The sequence below is a fragment of the Bombina bombina genome, chromosome 2, assembly GCF_027579735.1.
Source record: "Bombina bombina isolate aBomBom1 chromosome 2, aBomBom1.pri, whole genome shotgun sequence".
NCBI lineage: Eukaryota > Metazoa > Chordata > Amphibia > Anura > Bombinatoridae > Bombina > Bombina bombina.
The window spans coordinates 335,639,076-335,662,420 of NC_069500.1; the positions used below are offsets into that span (position 1 = coordinate 335,639,076).

The 23,345-nt window shown below is 38.7% G+C and overlaps 1 protein-coding gene across 2 annotated transcripts in view; it reads left to right on the forward strand.

Moving 5' to 3' along the window:
- LOC128648818 (chemerin-like receptor 1) overlaps window positions 1–23,345 on the forward strand; it is a 170,781-nt gene that overhangs the window by 95,097 nt on the left and 52,339 nt on the right. For both annotated transcript variants that reach the window (XM_053701692.1, XM_053701693.1), the window contains exon 2: window positions 14,888–14,945. In XM_053701692.1, coding sequence (XP_053557667.1) covers window positions 14,928–14,945 — 18 coding nt within the window. In that variant the 5' untranslated portion in view covers window positions 14,888–14,927. The remainder of the gene's footprint in view (window positions 1–14,887; window positions 14,946–23,345) is intronic.

Sequence of the window (23,345 nt, forward strand, 5' to 3'; positions counted from 1 at the left end):
GGAACTCTTATTCAAATTTACCTTCCACCCGTGAGTTCTAAGGAAGGATAACCTGCCTGGACTATAATATAATCCAGATAAGGTGATTAGAGACCCCAGAACCTTAGTGAAGAGACCAAAAGGAAGAGCCACGAATTGGAAATGCTTGTCTAGAAAGGCAAACCTTAAGAACTTGTGATGATCCCAGTGGATAGGAACCTGCAGATATGTGTCATAAATTGACCCTCCTGGATCAATAGAAGAATGGTACATTAAGAGTCTAAACAAATTGAAAAATTTGTTTAGACTCTTAAGGTCTAAAATTGGTCTGAAGGTTCCCACTGGGAACCACGAACATATAATGATCACCAAACCAAAATTGATTGAGAAGAAGAAACTGCCCCCTTACGGGTCAGGTGCACGCCCCTCATGTTGTGTCAGCAACACGTTGCTTAAAATCCCTTCTCCTATTCCTGTGAGAGCGGTATCTGTCCATAGAAACAGACAACGTAACAAGGCAGCACGACGCCGCACTGGAAACAGTAGTCACCTAACCGCAGGTTGACAATGTAGACCCTCTAACTATTAATCATAGAGTCCATCATCTGCATAGAGTCCCGAAGGACACTCTCCTTTATGTTAAAAAATTCTAGACCAACGAGGGGATTCTATTTTCCCCTGGTTATCTTCCTTCCAAGTAAAGGGGGAAGAAACCTATAACCCTATCCGGTACAGGAATACTTCCACCAAGACAGGTCCATCATAATATTAGAAAAAAAACTCGGAGCCACCCAGAGCTGCTAAAACTCCTCAAGAAGCTCCTGATCAGATAAAGGCATTTACCTCATCTGAGATTAAGAATTCCTTGTCCAGAATTACCGAAATATCTTCCTCTTAACTGCAGGAAGAAAACATTCTGAAAAAAAAACACCACTGAGTCAGTCACACATTCTGAGATAAGAAGACTGCCTGCACATTTCTCTTTTTTTTTTTTAATAACATGGAGAAAAAAATGAATTAAAAACAGGACAACTCCACCTGGGCTACAAACTTTTTGTAACACCTTAGGAGAAATTTGTTGTATAATTGACCAATGTCCAGCTTCATAGCAGATGTGCCTAGAATAAGGATGTTTGGAACTACATTGGAATCCAAGCCAAAAGCAAGAGACCTCTGGTAGGATCTCCTGGACCACCCTTAATCCTAAAAGATGATTTACACAAAGAAAACAGCTGGATTCATTTACGAAAATTAATACATAAAAAAACGTTACTGTCTCTTTAAATTTTAAAAAGTAACTTTTTATTTCTGTGTGCAAAGGTAAGCTGAATTAGCCTGCAAACATTGTACAATCTTATCAACAACGTCACTTCATTGTTCACAGACATTACCTATGACTTTGAGGAAGCAATGACTTGAGCAGCAATTCCAGATGGAAATTGCAAGAAACCACAGGGCACTGCATATGAGATAGAAAATGTAATGTATACCTTATTAATCAATCTGCCTCCCATATGGCAAAAATTGCAAGGAACCGCGGGGCACTGCATTTGAGACAGAAAATGTAATGTATACCTCTTTAAGCAATCTGCCTCACATATGGCAGAAATTGCAAGGAACTGCAGGGCACTGCATTTGAGATAGAAATGTAATGTATACCTCTTTAAACAATCTGCCTCACATATGGCAGAATACTGAAAAAGGACTTAACCTGCTGTAATGTATAGTCAGCGTTGCTTCTGATAACCTTTATTTTATTACGAGGTTTGACAAGGTTAAAACGTGTATGTGGGAATTGTCAATACTATTCTACATTCCAGCTTGACCCATCTGAGGCGTCAGACAGCCTCTCTATGCATATCCTGACCTCCTTATAGCGCTGACTTGAGCGCAAAAAAGTCTACCAGTACTCGATTCTTCTGATAACCGGAAGTAGAAGACAGGAAGTGTCTGCTATAAGGCACCATCCTCCATTCCTAGCAATCAGTTAGAAGAGCTAGAAGGGGGAAGAGAAACACTTTGGCTGCGTTTACAAGCTCCGCCCCTCGTGAGCGTTACTCAAGTCATCTCCCGGTCGCCATATTCTTAATATAAAACGCTGGGAGCCAAAAGATAGATCCTACTCAATTAAAAGAAAGATCTGTACCCAAAAGAAGCAATGCCAGTCCACTGTTAACACTCGGGGAAACACCACTCTCACTGCAAATAAATAAACAAATAAAATAAATCTCCCGGTTGCCATTGTTCTAAATATAGCCACAGGGGGCAAGGGACAGACTGAACAGATACAGTTTAAACAGCTGCTCAGTCCGATTAATTACAGTGTTTCCTCTGTGTACTAGATGTTCCGTAAAGGATCTTGCACAGATTCTATGTCAGCATTCCTGCACATTTTTTCCCTTATGCTAGAAAGACAATCTCACTGTTTCACAGTAAAAACATGCTAGTGCCTGCTTCCTTACTGCCATCATGTCCCCTAATAACACTAGGGGAATCTGAGTCCAAGTTAAATCAGGTGAAAAGAAAAAATAACAAAGTGCCCAAACTTTTTCTGAGATCCTCTCCCCCAGAAATAAAGTTAGCACTTACCTCATTTTCTGCCTGGCAGCAAGGCAGTCCTCAGGTTTAAGAGGTCCTCTCCCTCCCATGGACCTAGAAACAAATGAAATTCCTGAGTAAAAATCCCTCAGGTTTTCTTGGTAAGGGCAGCATCAGAATATGGGAGGCGCAGTGAGAATTATGTCCCACAAGTTCCCATTGCTCTAAAGCCACCAAAAGCTCTACTGAAGAGACTGATATGGACTATGGCTACAACCTAGAACAAAGCAGCACACTCTGGCACTTTAAAAATAATAAACTCTTGATTGAAGAATTCTAACTAACACCTTACTTTACCTCTTCCTATCACTAACGTAGGCAAAGAGAATGACTGGAGTGGGAGGGAGGGGAGGAGCTATTTAACAGCTCTGTTGTGGTGCTCTTTGCCTCCTCCTGCTGACCAGGAGGTGAATATCCCATGTAATTAAGATGATCCATGGACTCATCGTGTCTTAAAAAAGAAATACACCATATAAATGTCTTCAGATGCATAGTACTTTAGTTGGTTTATGTCGTGGTTATGCATGTCAAAGTGACATAAGCTTACATACAAAGATATATACAATGGATTCCCCTTCGGAGGGATATAATGTGTCAGTGCACAGAGAATGTTTTCTTCTTTAGCTCTATGGATGAATTATATCCAATATTCAAAGATTGAAAAAGGCACTTACTGTAGACAGAGAAAAAGGGAGCAGACAATTCCACATAGCTATTTTCCAGCTACTTTGTTTATTTAAAATGAGTTTAAAATAAAATAAGTGACAGGAAGTAAATATGTATAACATACATGTATAACAGTAGGTGTGAAATAAATGCTGTAAAGTAAGAATGCTTTCAAAAATAGAAATAATGAATAGAAGAAAAATCTAAATGAAATCAATATGATGTGACTCTTTGCCTTCAAACAAGCATCAGTTCTTCTAGGTACAATTGCACATAGTTTTCTAAGGAGGGCAGGTAGGTTGTTCCAAACATCTTGGAGAACTAACCACAGTTCTGTGAATTTAGGCAGCCTCAGTTGCTTCTGTCTCTTCATGAAATCCCAGATAGACTCAATGTTGAGATCAGGGCTCTGTGAGGGCCATAACATCACTTCCAAGAATTCTGTGAAGACCACTTATGACCAGACTTCTCCGTACAGAAGATGGATGTACCAGGGTCCCACTGCCAATTCTGAGCTTATGGCACTGCTGGACATCTTCTGATTGTGAGCCAGATTACAAGTGGTGCACTATTTAGCGCTTTTGCTTGAGAGCAAACTTCCCTAGAAGTAATATTTTTGTGCGTTGAGTGGAGTAACCAAAGGATTTTGCATTTCAAATACTGAAATGCAAGTAACTCTCCTTTGTGAGACACACTGTTCTCAAGGAAAAAACTGCCTTTAGAGAGCTTCAAGTGCTTCATAGCTTCAAAATTCTTCCAAATCTCACAAGTCCATAAAACCTTAGATCATCAGATCATGTCACATGAGTTCTCCTGAGCCAACCTCAGTATGCTCTCATGGAAGGGAGAAAACTTTCAACAAAAGATACTAAGATAATGAGTAAACTGAAAATTTGTATTATTATTTTGTAATTGTACTCTCTATCTGAATCATGAAAGTTCAATGTCCTTTTACTTTTAAAATGACAAAGCCACCAACTTTTGATTTAGATAAAGCATTACATTTTAAAGGAATTTTCCAATTTACTTTTATTATCACATTTGCTTAATTCTTTTGGTATCCTTTGTTGAAGGTCAAGTAATGCACTATGGGGAGCTAGTTGAATGCATTAGATGAGCCAATAACAAGAGGCATATGTGTGCAGCCATCAACCAGCAGCTAGCTCCCATTAGTGCTTCTCTTTAGCCTACCTAGGAATGCTTTTCAACAAAAGATACAAAGAGAATAAAGCAAAATAGATAATGGAAATAAACTGGAAAGTTGTTCAAAATTGCATACTCATATCTAAATTTCTGAATATCATATTTGAGTCATGAAAGTTTCATTTTTACTTCATTGTCTCTTTAATGCTAGCAATCAAGTACACTAGTTTGTAATGTAATACATTTGAACCACATAGTTCCCTTACCATGGTCATACTGTATATCACATTTAGCTTCCTCAGACTCTTCTGAGAAACGATAGTGTGAAAATGACCACATTAGCGAAAACTTTGTAAAGAAATAGACTTTTTCTCAGCTTGCTTACTTGTTTACTAACAATAACTTTGGGAAAAACATGGAGTAATCATGGATAAACATATTAGCAAAAGAACAAATTATATTTGATATAACAACAAATAATGCATAATTTATCAAGAGTGCAAATTTCATTACAATTTCTTTATTTTAACATAAGATACTTTTGAATGGATAGAAAGGTCAAACTTGAAATATATATGGATACATTTCATATATACTTCTGTTATCAAAAATGCTTCAAGAAGTATATTAGAAATTACAAAAATGCTTCCATTTAACATTGAAATACACCCATGCACATTTAAATTGTGATCTTTCTATCCATTTAATTACTATATTTATGGTCAAAAAGCATATTATTTATAAGAAGGCTGATTAAGAAAGAGCAATGATATGAATTAGGAAAAACAAGCTTTTTCTAACATTAAAGGGACACTAAACCAAAAAAAAATATTTCATAATTCAAGTAGAGAATAAAATTGTAAACAACATTCCAATTTACTTCTATTATCTAATTTGCTTAATTTTTTATATATCCTTTGTTGAAGAAATAGCAATGCACATGGGTGAGCCAATCACACGAGGCATCTATGTGCAGTCACCAATCAGTAGCTAATGAGCCTATCTAGATATGCTTTTCAGCAAATAATATCAAGAGAATGAAGCAAATTAGAAAATAGAAGTAAATTAGAAAGTAGTTTAAAATTGCAAACTTTTTCTATATGATGAAATAAAAAAAATTGGTTTCATGTCCCTTTAATCTATTCTTCCAATTTATATTGTAGAACATGCTTTCTGCTCAGTGAAAGAAATACAACTTTTTTTTATTGTAATACAATTGAAGATAATAATATATATATATATTTTTAAAACAAATATTGCTGCAGGATGCAAGGAACAAAATGTTTTACTATAATTAAACAAAAATGACTTTAAATAAAAGTTGTCTTAATAAAAAGTAAAAGACAAAACGTCACTCTAACGCTTAAGTATTTATTGATCATACATAATTTTTCAGAACGGAACATGCCTCAGTCCACAGAATCTATTTATTTTGAATTGAGTGTGTTTTATTGACACATTAGCAGTAAGAGGTTTGAATAGATAGATGGTTGTATGTCTATGGGTTTGTAAATGGTCATAACAGGAAATGGTAAGAAGATTTCACTGAGTGTAAAAAACTAAACAGGTAAGCCCTTATATCCCTTCCTTCCTCCCCCCCTCTCTTGATCCTCCCCTGGCCTATCCCTATCTCTCCCCCCCCCACTACCCCCCTTTTCCTGGTTACCACACAGCGTCCTCCTCTCCTGTTCACAGGTAGGGAGGGAAGGAAGCTGCTGCTGTGTTTCCTTCATTCCATTGTCCCTTGCACTTACTGTGCTCCCTGCCTATTAGGCACTCCACACTCAAAATGCTTTTTTTTCCTTACTGGCTATGTTAGCTGAGAACAATATATTCAAGAGAAGTGCTGAACATATCTCTCCATCACTGCTACGTAAATACAAGATATTTACATTATGGATTTAACATGAATTTATAGCTATACATGTTTACTAAAATAGAATTATATTATATATAAATTATTATATATTTAATACTATACATGCTGCTCTGCCATCTGGTAATACATAAGACCATGTTTCTTTTCCTAGACAACATATACTTAACTTATTTGGATAAAAGATATATTTCTAATATCATTGTTGGCTTTTTTTTGTAGAAGCAATGTTAATGTTTTTTTTTTTATAATTAGTAAATTAACAAAGTCAGCAATTATCAATTATTAATAATAATTCATGTTCTATTTAATTGGGATTTGAATAAATGGACCACTTGACTTATTTCTGTCATCTACTTCTATTTAACAATTATATATTTATTTAATGATGAGGAAGTTTTACATTTGAATATACTTTAGTAATCCAAAATCTCATGACTGAATTTTCATCTAATAAGAACTGTATTTCAAATGCATGATACATTGTTGTTTGCGTTAACTGGTTATGTTAGCAATATTTACAACTTCTTTCTTTAACAAATGAACCCACATTTTGCCTTTCATGATTCATGCAATTTTTAACAACTTGCTTCTATTTAAACATTTGCTTCAGTCTCTTGGTATTCTTTGTAGAAGGAGGAGCAATGCACTACAGAAAGCTATCTGGACATATTAGGTCATCTATTGACTAGAGGCATGTACATGCAGCCAACAATCAGCAGTGCATTGCTATGCCTAAGCCTAGCTAGGTATGTTTTTCAACAAATGATACAAAGAGAATGATACAAGAAATAGATTGGAAAGTTGTTTAAAATCGCATGCTCTTGCTGAATCATGAAAAAAAAAAAAAAATCCCTTAATGACCACAGCACTTTTCCATTTTCTGTCCCTTTGGGACCAAGGCTATTTTTACATTTTTGCGGTGTTTGTGTTTAGCTGTAATTTTCCTCTTACTCATTTACTGTACCCACACACATTATATACCGTTTTTCTCGCCACTAAATGGACTTTCTAAAGATACCATTATTTTCCTCATATCTTATAATTTACTATAAAAAAAAAAAATATGAGAAAAAAATGGAAAAAAACACACTTTTTCTAACTTTGACCCCCAAAATCTGTTACATATCTACAACCACCAAAAAACACCCATGCTAAATAGTTTCTAAATTGTGTCCTGAGTTTAGAAATACCCAATGTTTACATGTTCTTTGCTTTTTTTGCAAGTTATAGGGCAATAAATACAAGTAGCACTTTGCTATTTCCAAACCATTTTTTTTTTCAAAATTAGCGCTAGTTACATTAGAACACTGATATCTTTCAGGAATCCCTTAATATCCATTGGCATGTTTACATTTTTTTTTAGTAGACATCCCAAAGTATTGATCTAGGCCCATTTTGGTATATTTCATGCCACCATTTCACCGCCAAATGCGATCAAATACAAAAAATAGTTCACTTTTTCACAAATTTTTTCACAAACTTTCGGTTTCTCACTGAAATTATTTACAAACAGCTTGTGCAATTATGGCATACATGGTTGTAAATTTTTCTCTGGGATCCCCTTTGTTCAGAAATAGCAGACATATATGGCCTTGGCGTTGCTTTTTGGTAATTAGAAGGCCGCTAAATGCCACTGTGCACCACACATGTATTATGCCCAGCAGTGAAGGGGTTAATTAGGGAGCATGTAGGGAGCTTTTTGTGGTAATTTTAGCTTTAGTGTAGTGTAGTAGACAACCCCAAGTATTGATCTAGGCCCATTTTGGTATATTTCATGCCACTATTTCACGGCCAAATGCGATCAAATTAAAAAAAGACGTTAAATTTTTCACAATTTTAGGTTTCTCACTGAAATCATTTACAAACAGCTTGTGCAATTATGGCACAAATGGTTGTAAATGCTTCTCTGGGATCCCCTTTGTTCAGAAATAGCAGACATATATGGCTTTGGCGTTGCTTTTTGGTACTTAGAAGGCCTCTAAATGCCGCTGCGCATCACACGTGTATTATAGCTAGCAGTGAAGGGGTTAATTAGGTAGCTTGTAGGGATCTTGCAGGGTTAATTTTAGCTTTAGTGTAGAGCTCAGTATCCCACCAGAAACATCAGACCCCTGATCCCTCCCAAACAGCTCTCTTCCCTCCGCCACCCCACAATTGTCCCCGCCATCTTAAGTACTGGCAGCAACTCTGCCAGTACTAAAATAAAAGGTATATTTAGGCTTTTTTTTTTAAAAGCATATTTACATATGCTGCTGTGTAGGACCCCCCCTTAGCCCCCAACCTAACTGATACCCCACCAAACAGCTCTCTAACCCTCCCCCTCTGCCTTAATGGACGCCATCTTGGGTACTGGCAGTTGTCTGCCAGTACCCAGTCTAGTATAAAATAGTTGTTTTTATTATTTTTTCCCCTTTTCTGCAGTGTAGCTCCCCCCCACCAAAGACCAACCCCCAACCCCCTCCTTGATAGCTTCGATTTATTTATTTTTTAACTTATAACACCCCTTTCCCCACTTTTATAACAATATATTTTCTGTAGTGTAGCGGTTCCCACCCACTCCCGCCCCCATCAGTCCCGCCCCCGATCCCGTCCCCCTCTATATTATCCGGCCCATCAATTGCCGCCCACCCGCCTCCCAAGTCGGCTCCCACCCACCAACGATACCGGCCACCGATGTCCGGTGCAGAGAGGGCCACAGAGTGGCTCTCTCTGCATCGGATGGCCAAGGGGTGTTATTGCAGGATGCCTCGATATCGAGGCATCACTGCAATAACCGGAAAGCGGCTGGAAGCGAGCAGGATCGCTTCCAGCCGCTTTAAACCCCTAATGTCGTACAGGGTACGTCGCTGGTCTTTTAAGACCAGGCTGTGTGCGACGTACCCTGTACGACATGCGTCATTAAGGGGTTAATACGACTAAAATGTGAGAAGTTAGTTTGTGTACTTTTAGGAATGTGTTGTCACTCACAACATGACCTGAAGCAATGTTATAAAAGTGACCTGAAGAGGGAGTTTCAGCTCCACCAGGCTGTGCTGAGGGACCACAGGGTATACACATATATCTGTCATTGGTTTTCTACAACTGCACATTTTGCCTAAATTAGTGGAGCACAAAAATATTAGCTTATTGTGCATCTCTCTAGCACAAACAATAGCAATTCTATTTTTGCGCTCATATACAAGTCTGTTATTGTTTATTGATTGAGTAAAAGGACACACTAACATCTGCATGTCAGTGAGTCAGCAAGTCGTGAGTTAAAGGGAAAAATATTTATTTCATGATTCAGATAGAGAATACAATTTTAAACATTTCAATTTACTTGTATTATCTAATTTGCTTCATTCATTAGATATCCTTTGTTAAAGAAATAGCAATAAACATGAGTGAGCCAATCATGAGGCATCTATGTGCAGCCACCAATCAGCAGCTACTGAGCCTATCTAGATATGGTTTTCATGAAAGAATATCAAGAGAATGAAGCAAATTAGATAATAGAAGTAAATTAAAAAGTTGTTTAAAATGTTATTCTCTAGCTGAATAATGAAAGAAAACATTTGGGTTTAATGTCCCTTTAAGTGTTGTGCTCGAGCAAAATCTAAAATATAGCAGTAATATTGATGGTTTTTAAGCTCTGAAGTAAACTATTTCTGGGGTATAAAAAAGGTAGAAAAAGATTGGAGGGGCAGGAACTACGAAAATAAATTATTATATCAAGAAGCCCAACTTATATTCAAATTTGGAAGTTTGACACCTAAAGGTCTAAATGCAGAACTAGACCTAAACCCTTTCCTTTAAACTTATGTTAAAGTGAATGTAAACTCAACAGTATTGTTTATCACCATATTAGCAATCTCTACAAATTAGGGGGACTTTAATTCATCTGGTTTTTTTTTGTGTACCGGCAAAATCCAAAATTATACCTTTTTATCTAATTTTCTGACACGCGATTCCTCCGCCCGCCATGTTGTCTCTCTTTTTGCCAATAATTGCCAACAGCGATTGCCAATCCGGTTTTCCCACCTGTGGCGTTATACCCCTTTTATGCAACGTCATGCGCTTCTTCTGCACATGCGTTAGCATATAATACCCAGCTTCAGAAGGGATGCACGTCCACGAGACGCGCATGCTCTATTAGACTCATATACAAATTCTGGCTAAGAACGTATTTTGGTTAGTAAACGCATGCGCAGATAAAGTACCAAGGTTTTTAAGGCATGCGCATAGTAAGGGCTCCATGGGTGCGCGCTTTAGAGATACGTATAGAGCGGGTGGGACTGCTCTATACGTCACACTCTGAAAAACACAGAAGTGCCGGATAGGAGGAGTTCGACCTGAAAACGGAGCAAAGTTAGTATTTAAAATAAATTAAAAATGATTTATATTTTTTTTAAAAAAGTTTGGCGGTTTGAATAAGGATGTGTAATAGAAGTATTAGGAGCCTTGAGTAATTGTAAGATTTACATTCACTTTAATATCTAGACTATTTTTAACCTTACTAGGTCTAGTTTACACGCAAAAGTGAAGGTATAAAAATACAAAATTTACATTCCCCCAAAAAATATACATTAACTATATCTGCAATGTAGTATCTAAGATATTTATACAAGTACTTTTAGTATATAAGTATATAATTTCCTGGTCCTTAATAAAACATCTGTTATGTTTGTAAATTTAGTAGTCTCACTCTTGAAGATTTCACTCAAGAACTGGATATAAACACTCTTCCACAAAACATTTGTTTAAGCTATAAAGTATAGTTTATATACACCTATAAGGGTAAAAGTATTAGATTTATATTCTTAGAATATGCTAGACTTCATCCACAATATATAATCATTTCATGTACACTTAGTTTGTACTTATACTAACTGTGTCCCATAAATAATATCTAATAAATTTCGTATAATAATCCTGTTATCCTCCCCATATATATATGTTTATGAAGCTCCAAGAATTAGTCCGTAGAATTATATAATGCTAGCACAATATAATATATAAGTGAGCTGAAAAGTGTGAATTTGGATGTGTGTATGTATATATGTACATGTAGATATATATATATATATATATATATATACGGTATATGTATATACAGTATGTGTAATGCAAATATGACATATAAGCAAGCTATACTTAGTGAGATTCATATCTACATGCTAAATAATAATACTCCAAGATGAATGAATCAATGTAATTAGAATATATGATGAGATAAGCAAATGAATAACAATATTCATGCATAATGATTTTCTATACTGTAGATCGCATTTTGAAAATATTGGTTGCATGTTTGTAAGATCTAGTAACTGTCTCACCTATCAGATACAATGTTTCTGAAAAAAATGGTAATATGTAAAAGTATCCTGTCTAATACATCTTAATTTAAATACACACAATGAATTTATATGACTATTGGACACAATGGGGCCCATTTATCAAGCTCCGAACGGAGCTTGAAGGGCCATGTTTCTGGCGAGTCTTCAGACTCGGCAGAAACACCAGTTATGAAGCAGCGGTCTAAAGACCGCTGCTCCATAACCCTATCCGCCTGGGAAATCAACACGATCGAGTACGATCGGGTTGCTTGAAACCTCCCTGCTGGCGGCCGATTGGCCGCGAGTCAGCAGGGGGCGGCGTTGCACGAGCAGCTCTTGTGAGCTGCTGGTGCAATGTTAAATGCGGATCAGGTCCTCAAGACCTTTGATAAATAAGCCCCTATGTCTAGAAACAAGACATCTATAAGTATCCTCTGTAAGTAGAAAGACAAGAGAATTTGGAGTGACAAGCTCCAGACCCAATCAGAAAATGGAATGAAAGCAGGAAACTCCCAGGGAGGCTATGAAACATACCATAAAAGGCACAATAAAGGAACACCAGTTCATCTTGATAAAGGCCCACGACTGGCTGAAACATGTAAACGAACCTGGATAATACTATAGCCCAAGAACAGAGCGCTCTGATACACACTTGGGAGAAAACATGCTGAAACTCACTGGATCGAACACACAGCAATCTGATAGGCAGAAAGACGACACATGACGACACACACGGAAGCGGCTGAATCAAACAGAAAGTAAGATGCCGAGAAAAGGACGCCAACAGCTGAGTGCTGTAGATTCCGGAGTCGCATCACTTGAGGAAAGGGAAAGTGTGGTAAGAGACCCTAAAAGGCCCCTAAAGGACACCAACTATTATAAGGCAAAACGTGACACGTACCCGTATAGTTGTTTTAAACCGGGGGAATTAGAGGTTCCACTGATCCCTAATATTTTAAGAAGCAATACTCTGAAATTAACACCTTGTGGAAAAACACCATCTTATGGACATTTAATAGCAAGCTGCAATTAAAGCTGCCATACATACAAGTGATACACAGAGTGGAAATATTAACTTTAATAGTTGTCATACATCTGCTACTTACAAAATAGAGAATATTATTTCTGGATATCTGCTTTAACTTATCTGGACATTTATTTTTTACTTTTTACGTTTCTGGACATAGTCCATTCTATATATATATATATGTTTTTTATATTTTTATACCACCGGTGGTTCCTGCACTACACATGGGGGCCTATTTATTAAAGGTCTTGCGGACCTGATCCGACAGTGCGGATCAGGTCCGCAAGACCTCGCTAAATGCAGAGAAGAGCTGCTGGTGCAACGCCGCCCCCTGCTGACTCGCGGCCGCCAGCAGGGAGATGTCAATCAACCCGATCGTACTCTTTAGACCGCTGCTTCATAACTGCTGTTTCTGGTGAGTCTGAAGACTCACCAGAAACACGGGTCCACAAGCTCCGTACGGAGATTGATAAATGGGCCCCATGCCATGGTATGAATGGTGAAGTGTGATTGTTACTTGCAGCTGTAAAAGCTTTTAATAATAGCAATGGAATAAAACATTTTTATTTATTCATTCTGGTTGATGTTGTTGCTTTTCTAGCGCACTTGTGTTATTATATATACACATACTGTATATTGCCATTGACTTTCTACAATTGCACATTTTGCCTATATTAGTGGAACACAAAATATTAGTGTATTGTGCATCTCTCTAGCACAATCAATAGCAATTCTTTTTTTGCATTTATTGAGTAAAAGGACACACTAACATCTGCATGTCAGATAGCAAGAGTGCGCTAAATTCCTCACAGAATAGACTTCTATGAGGGAGCACAGTAAAATTGTGCAAAGTGCGCTTTTGTGTGACCTCCCTCAAAGAATAACACACCATCTGTTATTACAAAGGGATGGTTAAATATTTTAACCAAAAGATCTTAGTGTGGCAGACACTTTTTTAGTGTGCCCAATACTTTTAATGGATAGTGCAGAGATCGCTATTAGTGCACTCATTGTACTTGTATTACAAGTCGTGAGTTAAAGGGAAAAATATTTATTTCATGATTCAGATAGAGAATACAATTTTTAACAACATTTCAATTTACTTGTATTATCTAATTTGCTTCATTCTTTAGATATACTTTGTTAAAGAAATAGCAATAAACATGAGTGAGCCAATCACATGAGGCATCTATGTGCAGCCCCCAATCAGCAGCAACTGAGCCTATCTAGATATGGTTTTCATGAAAGAATATCAAGAGAATGAAGCAAATTAGATAATAGAAGTAAATTAAAAAGTTGTTTAAAATGTTATTATCTAGCTGAATCATGAAAGAAAAAATGTTGGTTTAATGTCCCTTTAAAGGGACAGTATACACTCATTTTCAGAGAACTGCATGTAATAGGCACTACTATGAAGAACAAGATGCCCAGATACTGATATAAAAATCCAGTATAAAATGGTTTAAAGACTTACTTAGAAATTCTCAGTTTAGCTCTGTTGAAAATGTAGCTGGAAAGCCCATTGCAAGTGGGAAATAAGACACTCCCCCTCCCCTTCTTTTGTATATGAAAAGACCCTTTACACAAACAGGAGCAAGCTGGAGAAGGTAGCTGATGGTATTCTCATAAAACTTTGGGGCTTGGTTAGGAGTCTAAAAATCAGAGCAATGTTATTTAAAAATAAGCTAAACTATTCTATTTATATAGCCCATAAAGTTTGATTTTTTTTAAAAAAAGATCATCTACAAAACATATATGCAAAGAGAAAATGAGTGTATAATGTCCCTTTAAGTGTTGTGCTCAAGCAACTCCACTACTTGTGCACCATCTGCTTAGAGCATCCTCGGCTTAGTGCACATCAGCAAAGTGCTTGTGCAACATCCAACATGAATTACACTCCACTTGTAATCTAGCTCATTGTATTATATAAAGATAGATTCACTCATAGTTAAATATCTCTCCTAGCTTTGTATACCATAGAGTTTTTACTAGTGGCTGAAGCCTCTGTACTCTAAAGCTCCTTCTAAGGGTTAATTGTAAAACATTGCTGCAAATACAACCGTCACATAGTTCTTAAGGCATATGCATGCTTGTGAACAAACTTCATTATCCTGTTATGGAAGAACTGAAAAGTTATTAAACAAAATGACACTTTATCTGGAATTTTTACTTCCATGTCCTGTTATGTGATCTGTGGGCTTTTGCAAAAGTACCTTGACCATGCATTAGTATATTTGTATGAAGGACTTGCAATTTAAAACATTTCTTTCTTTCCCTTAGAGAATAAATTGACTGCTGTCAAGCGAAATTCAATTTCTTCATGGAGGTATCGTATTATGTAAGCTCTTTTTGCCAATTTACTCTTCCAGTGTAATTTTAATATGCTAATGAAAATATACAATTAGGCATCTAATGTAAAGAATACTGTGCAATAAGAGCATATACTTACATTTTCAGTTTACATATTTTTTTTTACTGTAACAATAAATAACTTTTATGTTTTTCACAAATGATAACAAATAAATCATAAAACTGTATTAAATGAATTATTATTGTGTAAAATAGGAAAAGCTCAAACATTGATGCATTAAAGGGACACTGAACACAATTTTTATCTTTCCTGATTCAGATAGAGCATGACATTTTTGTTGGTTCAGATCTATGGACAGAACTTTTTTATTGGTGGATGAATTTATCCACCAATCAGAAAGGACAACCCAGGTTGTTCACCAAAAATGGGCCGGCATCTAAACTTACATTCTTGCATTTCAAATAAAGATACCAAGAGAATGAAGAAAATGTGATAATAGGAGTAAATTAGAAAGTTGCTTAAAATTGCATGCTCTATCTGAATCACGAAAGAAAAAATTTGAGTTCAGTGTCCCTTTAATTATATTAAATATCCAGAAGATAAATTTAAAACAGAAAATAAATACAATAAATAAATATAATAAAACTGTCTAAAAGTACAGTAAATGTTGCAGGAACCGCCCCCCCCCCCCCGTACTACAATTGCCCAAGAACATAACGTTGACCCCTTCCACTCAAGTAAATAAATATGTTTTCACTTAAAAGCCCATTATTAGCTTTTAGACTGCCCATCCACTTACATTTATTTTTTTTCTCTCAATTACTCTTTTTGCTGTGTATTGACCACCGCTTGAAAGGGCATAAAGCCCATAAATAAATGCATAGATAGAAATATAAACTATCCATTAAGAAGGGGTCCCAACAATGGATTTTATGTCTTTATAACTGTCATGTATTATTGGTAGTTTTAACAAATCCCTCTCAACAAACACAACCTTTATTTCATTTTGTTGCAGCCATTAGGGCTTGCAGATCCTTTTTGAGTAAATAGACATCTAGTAGGTGTCCTAATAAATGTGAGATGGAGGTTAAAATAGGTGATTTGTTAATTGGTGCTTGGTGTATGTATATATATATATAGACTCCCATGATAGAAAAGGCATTCACTTGTCTTCATAAAATGTAATATTTATTTCAAATAATTAGTAAAAGGACATAACATTTCGGTGTATCATTACACCTTTGTCAAATGTCAAAACAGGATCAAAAAACGTATCCCCAAAGAAACACATAACACGACATACCATCACCTACCTTATATACATTTAAAAACAACCTGCTTCGTCGCATCGGTCCATATATTGGCCCTCTGTTACCATAGTAATCTATACATGGAAGCGTAATCATGTATCTAGCTACACGGGACATCGCTGTCTAGCTAACAGAAAAGATGCAAATATTCCATCTTAGTGACAAAAGGCACAGTACAGTGCATAACTTTATATGGTACTGTATTTTCTTAGAACATTACCATCAAGCATGTCACTCATTAAGTCAGCATAAGCATCACGTCCCATAACTAGAAGGGTAATTACACTCTGTGTGAGAAATATTACATAAAAAGCATATAAAAAAAACAAAAATTATATACATCATATTGCAGTAATGCATAAGCACAGTGTTGTCATCCCATTTATAAAAAGCAACTATAATGAAAATTTAAGTATTAGCCATCTATATGAAACTTCCTCCCTTCATATATCAATTACTACCCCCTTCATATCTCCAGGAGTATAGGTAGAAACCCATGAGTACCCACTAAAATGAACATTCATGTTGATCCCCATCAATCCAGAAGGTGTTTAATCCTCTTGGTATCAGTGTCCAAAGTATAGATCCATTTGGTTTCCATTTGTAGAAGCCTTTTGGCTCTATTACCCCCTCTAGTCAGTGGAGGAACATGGTCTATCAGCATAGTTTTCATACTAGAAATGCCATGGTAATACCTAGCAAAGTGGCGTGCCACTGATTGCTCTGAGTCCCCCTTGTTGAGGGCTTCCCGGATGACACAATGCTGGTTGGCCATCCTGTAACTGAAGCTTGTAATTGTCTTTCCGATGTTGACCAGGGAACATGGGCAAGTTAACATGTATATAACATGTGTGCTTGTGCATGTTAGCCTATGGCAAATTGTGTAACGCTTGTTAGTGTGGGGATGTTTTAAAGTTTTCCCTCTCATCATGCTGTTGCATGTTGTGCAACTTCCACAGGTAAAGCAACCTTTGCTCGAAGTTTTCAGCCAGGTATCCTTTTGATAGCATCCAACTGAGTCAGTTTTCACCAGTATATCCCTCAGATTATCGGCCCTCCTGTGCACAAAATTTTAGCAACAGGTTCCCTAACTTCTGTCTCAACTTAATGTCCCTCTTAGCATTGTCATATGCATCTTGCTCCTGGGTAAGTTCAGATAGGTCCCAGAAGTGCATTGCTTAGCAAAGCTGACTTTAACTATTTGTTTAGCCCAATTGCATGGATTAAATGTACATTTATCTGCAAGCAATAGTATAATAGTAAAATGTTCTAACACCATCATCATGTTTGTTAATATGAGAAGTCAATAGGTACAAAATTTAGAGTCCATAAAAGTGAGAGTAACCTTCACTACTGGGATCTTGCTGGTATTAGTGGTGGCTACACACATATCAGTGTCTTCTCATTGGCTTATCAGATGTTTTTAGATATCGCTCAGTAGATATCGCTCTGTATCTAACTTATCTATGTCTTAATCACTTTGCACTAGTTAAAGGGACATACACCCTCATTTTTTCTTTCCAATGTACTTATATGTACAATGTACTTGTGCTCAACTTTCCAATATACTTATATTATCTAATTTCTTTTGTTCTTTTAGTATACTTTGTTGAAAAGGATACCTGGGTAGGCTCTGGAACTGCTGATTGGTGGCTTCACAAATATTCCTCATGTAATTGGGTCACCCAATATGTTAACTAGCTCCCAGTAGTGCATTGCTGCTTCTTCAGCAAATGATACCAAGAGAATGAAGCAAATCAGATAATTAAATAAAATTGGATAGTTGTTTAAAATTGTGTTCTCTATCTGAATCAAAAAAGAAAATGTTGGGTTGCATGTGCCTTTAAGGTACAAAGACACTACACTGATTGACATTTAGAATACCTAACACCTCTTCTTCTTCTTCTACTACTGAGAGTAATAGACATGTTATAAAGACACTGGGGCCTATCTATCAAGCTCTGAAAGGAGCTTGTGGGCCCGTGTTTCTGGTGAGTCATCAGACTCGCCAGAAACAGCAGTTATGAAGCAGTGGTCACAAAGACCGCATCTCCATAACCCTGTCTGCCTGCTCAGGCGGACAGGAATTTCCACAATTCAACCCGATTGAGTACGGGTATCGGGTTGATTGTCACCCCCCTGCTGGCGGCCAATTGGCCCCGAGTCTGCAGGAGCGACGTTGCACCAGCAGCTCTTGTGAGCTGCTGGTGCAATGCTGAATACGGAGAGCGTATTGCTCTCCGCATTCAGCGAGGTCTTGCGGACCTGATCCGCAGAGTCGTATCAGGTCCGCAAGACCTTTGTTTAATAGGGGCCACTGCCTTAATTGAAACTCAGGGGACCTGACACCTTTGAGGTTTGGTGGTGCTACTGTAATGATTTGGGGTGCATAGCATCTCCTAGAATCATAACTAAAATTGATTAATATTTTTCTATTTAAATATTCATATTGTAATTATATTGCTAAACCTTCACAAAGATCTCTTGCAGCTTGAGTGTTCATGTATAAAGCTTTTATTATGTATATTTATGGGGAATTCAATCTTAAATATATATATTTTTTTAACCATTTGTCTGTAATGCATTTGGTAGTAATGAATACAGCCAAGAGTTTACAGGTCATTTTAATTACTATATAAAAAAATAAAAAAAGTGAAGTTAAACAGCAACAAGTATGTTCAACTGACATGGCAGTCAATAAAAATAATGTACAGAGGATACTTTCCATTCAGTGCCTGTGTTGATGCTAAGAAAATAGAATGTAAAGTATTTTTGCTACTTTAAACATTATAGAGACTTCAATTTGATTTTTTATGTATCTCGAAACTTTGGCGCTACCATGTGATGTCAGTATCACTAATGATAAGTAGTGATGTTATGAACAATCAATAAAACTGATAAACTGGACTGATGACAGAGCACTCTCCCTCTCCATGACACCGTGACAATTTTTTTTGTTTTTCTTTGGTGGTTTTTGGTTGATTTTTTTGAGAAATGTATTTAAAATTATAAGTAGTATCAGCCATTTTCATTCCTGGTTGCATAATTAATCATGCTAAAATGATTATTATTGATACATTTTTCCAACAAGGATAGAAATCTATTTTGTAGTGAATTATGGTCGAGGGAACTGGCACATATTAAATAACGTGCTATTTTTTACCTTAACCTAACCATTGCTGCCTCTTTTCTAGTTCTAATGTAAAATTACTTCCTGCAGGATATTGCTGGTTTATAAAAAGTAGAATACTTTTAAGAGATTTGAATCTGTATCAATATGTTTTACACCGTATAAAAGACAGACTGTTAGGGGCCTATCTATGATCATACGCTGTCAGCATTTATCATTGTGAACTGCTGGTGCAATGCTGCCCCCTGTCAATCAACCCAATCGTATTCGATTGGGTTGATTTCTGTCCGCCGCCTCAGAGCAGACAGGTTATGGAGCAGCGGTCTTTAGAAACGCAGAAACGCAGAGCATCAAGCTCCATACGGAGCTTTATAAATATGCCCCTTAGTGATCAGGAACTATTTTACTGCAATGTAGACACTATCTATGTAAACATGTGCTAGAAGAATGCAAACATGTAATACAACACGTTTCTAGTAAATATTTATATACTTGCTGAAGAACAAATAGAATCATGGGCTACATATATATCCTGCAAAACAGACATATACTAAATCTTGTTCTATAATAAACACATAATCAACAGGACCCACACATGTCTGGTCTTTCATGGTATTCCTACAATGCTGAACACATGTATGTTTGACCTCTCACTAAATACACTTACATTACAGAACATACACAGGGTTTTCTACCTCCTTACTCTCAGTGCGACAACATTTCAGAGTGATGAGGGGTTGTGGATATCCATTACCCGCTTCCCTCACTGGCTATGCTGAGCTTGCGCGCTAGAACCTCCTTCACGCTGCCTCCTGAAGCAGAGAGGGCGCAGTGTGAAGCAAACAGCAGGTAGGCATTTTAGAAACCTGGAACCCGCCTCTCTAAGTCACCTGAACGCTGCGCCCAGAATGAGATCTGGAGGGCACAGTGTGAAGCACCTCCCCCCAGGAATCATCCTTAGCTGCTCCCTGAAGAAGTAGTGCAGCATGAAATACACAAGCCGGCTGGGAATTCAGATTTTTCCGCCTCCCCTCTTGAGCGTCCTAAGCAGCCTTATGCTAGCGCTGGCCCTGTGTCTGTGTATATATATATATATATCCTATAATATATAAGGCCAAGTGTGTTTGTCCGAAGCTGTCATGCACAGTAGAGACTGGACGAGGACAAACACACCTGGCCTTCAACAAACTGGGCTGGCTGCTGGCATCTAATCCATGAAGGGGGCAGAGCCAACCAGCCATGAATGGGCGGAGCCATGTCATGAAGTGGCGGAGCTGTTCGTGAAGGGGCAGAGTCTGAGCGTGGTGGGGGCGGGGCCGGGTGGGAGCTGCCATGGCTGTCTGAGTGTCTGCATGAGAGAGAGAGCAGCACAAGAGGGGAGATTTAGAGCAAAAGGGGGGGAAAGAGAGCAAAAGAGAGGAGTGAGAGAGAGCAAAAGAGAGGGGTGAGAGAGAGCAAAAAAGAGGGGTGAGAGAGAGAGCAAAGGAGAGGGGTGAGATCAAAAGAGACAGGTGAGAGAGAGAGAGCAAAAGAGAGGGGTGAGAGAGAGCAAAAGAGAGGGGGGAGAGAGAGCAAAAGAGAGGAGTGAGAGAGAGCAAAAGAGAAGAGTGAGAGAGAGTAAAATAGAAGGATGAGAGAGAGCAAAAAAGAGGGATGAGAGAGCAAAATACAGGGGAGGGGGAGAGAGAGTGAAAAAGAGAGGGTGAGAAAGAGAGCAAAAGAGAGGGGGGAGACAGAGAGATCAAAAGAGAGGGGAGAGAGAGCAAAAGAGAGGGGGTGAGAGAGATCAAAAGAGAGGGGGGGAGAGAGATCAAAAGAGAGGGGGGAGAGAGAGAGCAAAAAAGAGGGGGAGAGAGAGCGAGCAAAAGAGAGAGGGAGAGAGAGAGTGTGCAAAAGATAGGGGGAGAGAGAGCAAAAGAGAGGGGGGGAGAGCAAAAAATAGAGGGGGAGAGAGAGCACAAAAGAGAGGGGAGAGAGTGCAAAAGAGAGGGGAAGAGAGAGAGCAAAAAAGAGAGGGAGAGAGAGAGCGCAAAAGATAGGGGGAGAGAGAGAGCAAAAGAGAGGGTGGAGAGAGGGAGGTAGAGAGAGAACAAAAGAGAGGGGAGAGAGTGCAAAAGAGAGGGGGAGAGAGAGAGCAAAAGAGAGGGGGGAGAGAGAGCAAGCAAAAGCAAGAGTAAGAGAGAGAGCAGGCGAAAGAGAAGGTGAGAGAGATAGTGCAAAATAGAGAAGGGAGAGAGAGAGCAAAAGAGAGGAGAGAGCGCAAAAGAGAGGGGGGAGTGAGAGCAAAAGAGAGGGGGAGAGAGAGCAAAAGAGAGGGGAGAGAGAGCAAAAGAGAAGGGGAGAGAGAGCAAAAGAGAGGGGAGAGAGAGAGCTAAAGAGAGGGGGGAGAGAGAGCAAAAGAGAAGGGGGAGAGAGAGCAAAAGAGAATGGGAGAGAAAGAGAGCAAAAGAGAGGGGGAGAGCGCAAAACAGAAGGGGGGAGAGAGCAAAAGAAAGGGGGAGAGAGAGCAAAAGAGAGGGGGGAGAGAGAACAAAAGAGAGGGGAGAGAGAGAGCAAAAGAGAGGGGGAGAGAGAACGAGCAAAAGAGAGAGGGAGAGAGAGAGTGTGCAAAAGATAGGGGGAGAGAGAGCAAAAGAGAGGGGGGGAGAGCAAAAAAGAGAGGGGGGAGAGAGAGCGCAAAAGAGAGGGGAGAGAGTGCAAAAGAGAGGGGAAGAGAGAGAGAGCAAAAAAGATAGGGAGAGAGAGAGCGCAAAAGATAGGGGTAGAGAGAGAGTAAAAGAGAGGGTGGAGAGAGAGAGAAAAAGAGAGGGAGGTAGAGAGAGAACAAAAGAGAGGGGGGGACAGCAAAAAAGAGAGGGGGGAGAGAGAGCGCAAAAGAGAGGGGAGAGAGTGCAAAAGAGAGGGGAAGAGAGAGAGAGCAAAAAAGAGAGGGAGAGAGAGAGCGCAAAAGATAGGGGGAGAGAGAGAGAGAGCAAAAGAGAGGGTGGAGAGAGAGAGAAAAAGAGAGGGAGGCAGAGAGAGAACAAAAGAGAGGGGAGAGAGTGCAAAAGAGAGGGGGAGAGAGAGAGCAAAAGAGAGGGGGGAGAGAGAGCAAGCAAAAGCAAGAGTAAGAGAGAGAGCAGGCGAAAGAGAAGGTGAGAGAGAGAGAGTGCAAAATAGAGAAGGGAGAGAGAGAGCAAAAGAGAGGAGAGAGCGCAAAAGAGAGGGGGGAGTGAGAGCAAAAGAGAGGGGGAGAGAGAGAAAAAGAGAGGGGAGAGAGAGCAAAAGAGAGGGGGGGGAGAGAGCAAAAGAGAAGGGGAGAGAGAGCAAAAGAGAGGGGAGAGAGAGAGCAAAAGAGAGGGGGGAGAGAGAGCAAAAGAGAAGGGGGAGAGAGAGCAAAAAAATGGGAGAGAAAGAGAGCAAAAGAGAGGGGGAGAGCGCAAAACAGAAGGGGGGAGAGAGCAAAAGAAAGGGGGAGAGAGAGCAAAAGAGAGGGGGGAGAGAGAACAAAAGAGAGGGGAGAGAGAGAGCAAAAGAGAGGTGGGAGACAAAGTGCAAAAGAGAAGGGGGAGAGAGCCCAAAATAGAGGAGGAATAGAGAGAGCAAGAGAGGGTTAAGAGAGAGAGCAAAAGAGGGGGGAAAGAGAGAGAAAGAGAGGGGGAGAGAGAGAGAGCAAGAGAGGGGGGAGAGAGAGAGCACAAGAGAGGGGGAGAGAGAGCAAAACAGAGGGTAGAGAGAGAGCACAAAAGAGAGGGGGAGAGAGAGAGCGCAAAAGAGAGGGGGGAGAGAGAGAGCACAAAAGTGAGGGGAGATAGCGCAAAATAGAGGGGGGAATAGAGAGAGAGCAAAAGATAGGGGGAAGAGAGAGAGCAAAATAGAGGTGGGGGGGGAAGCTAGGAGTGGGACCGCTGTACTGCAAAAAATGCCCAGTGTACACGGGCTTTGGACTAGTGTATATATATATATATATATATATATATATATATATATATATATAAATTATCTGCT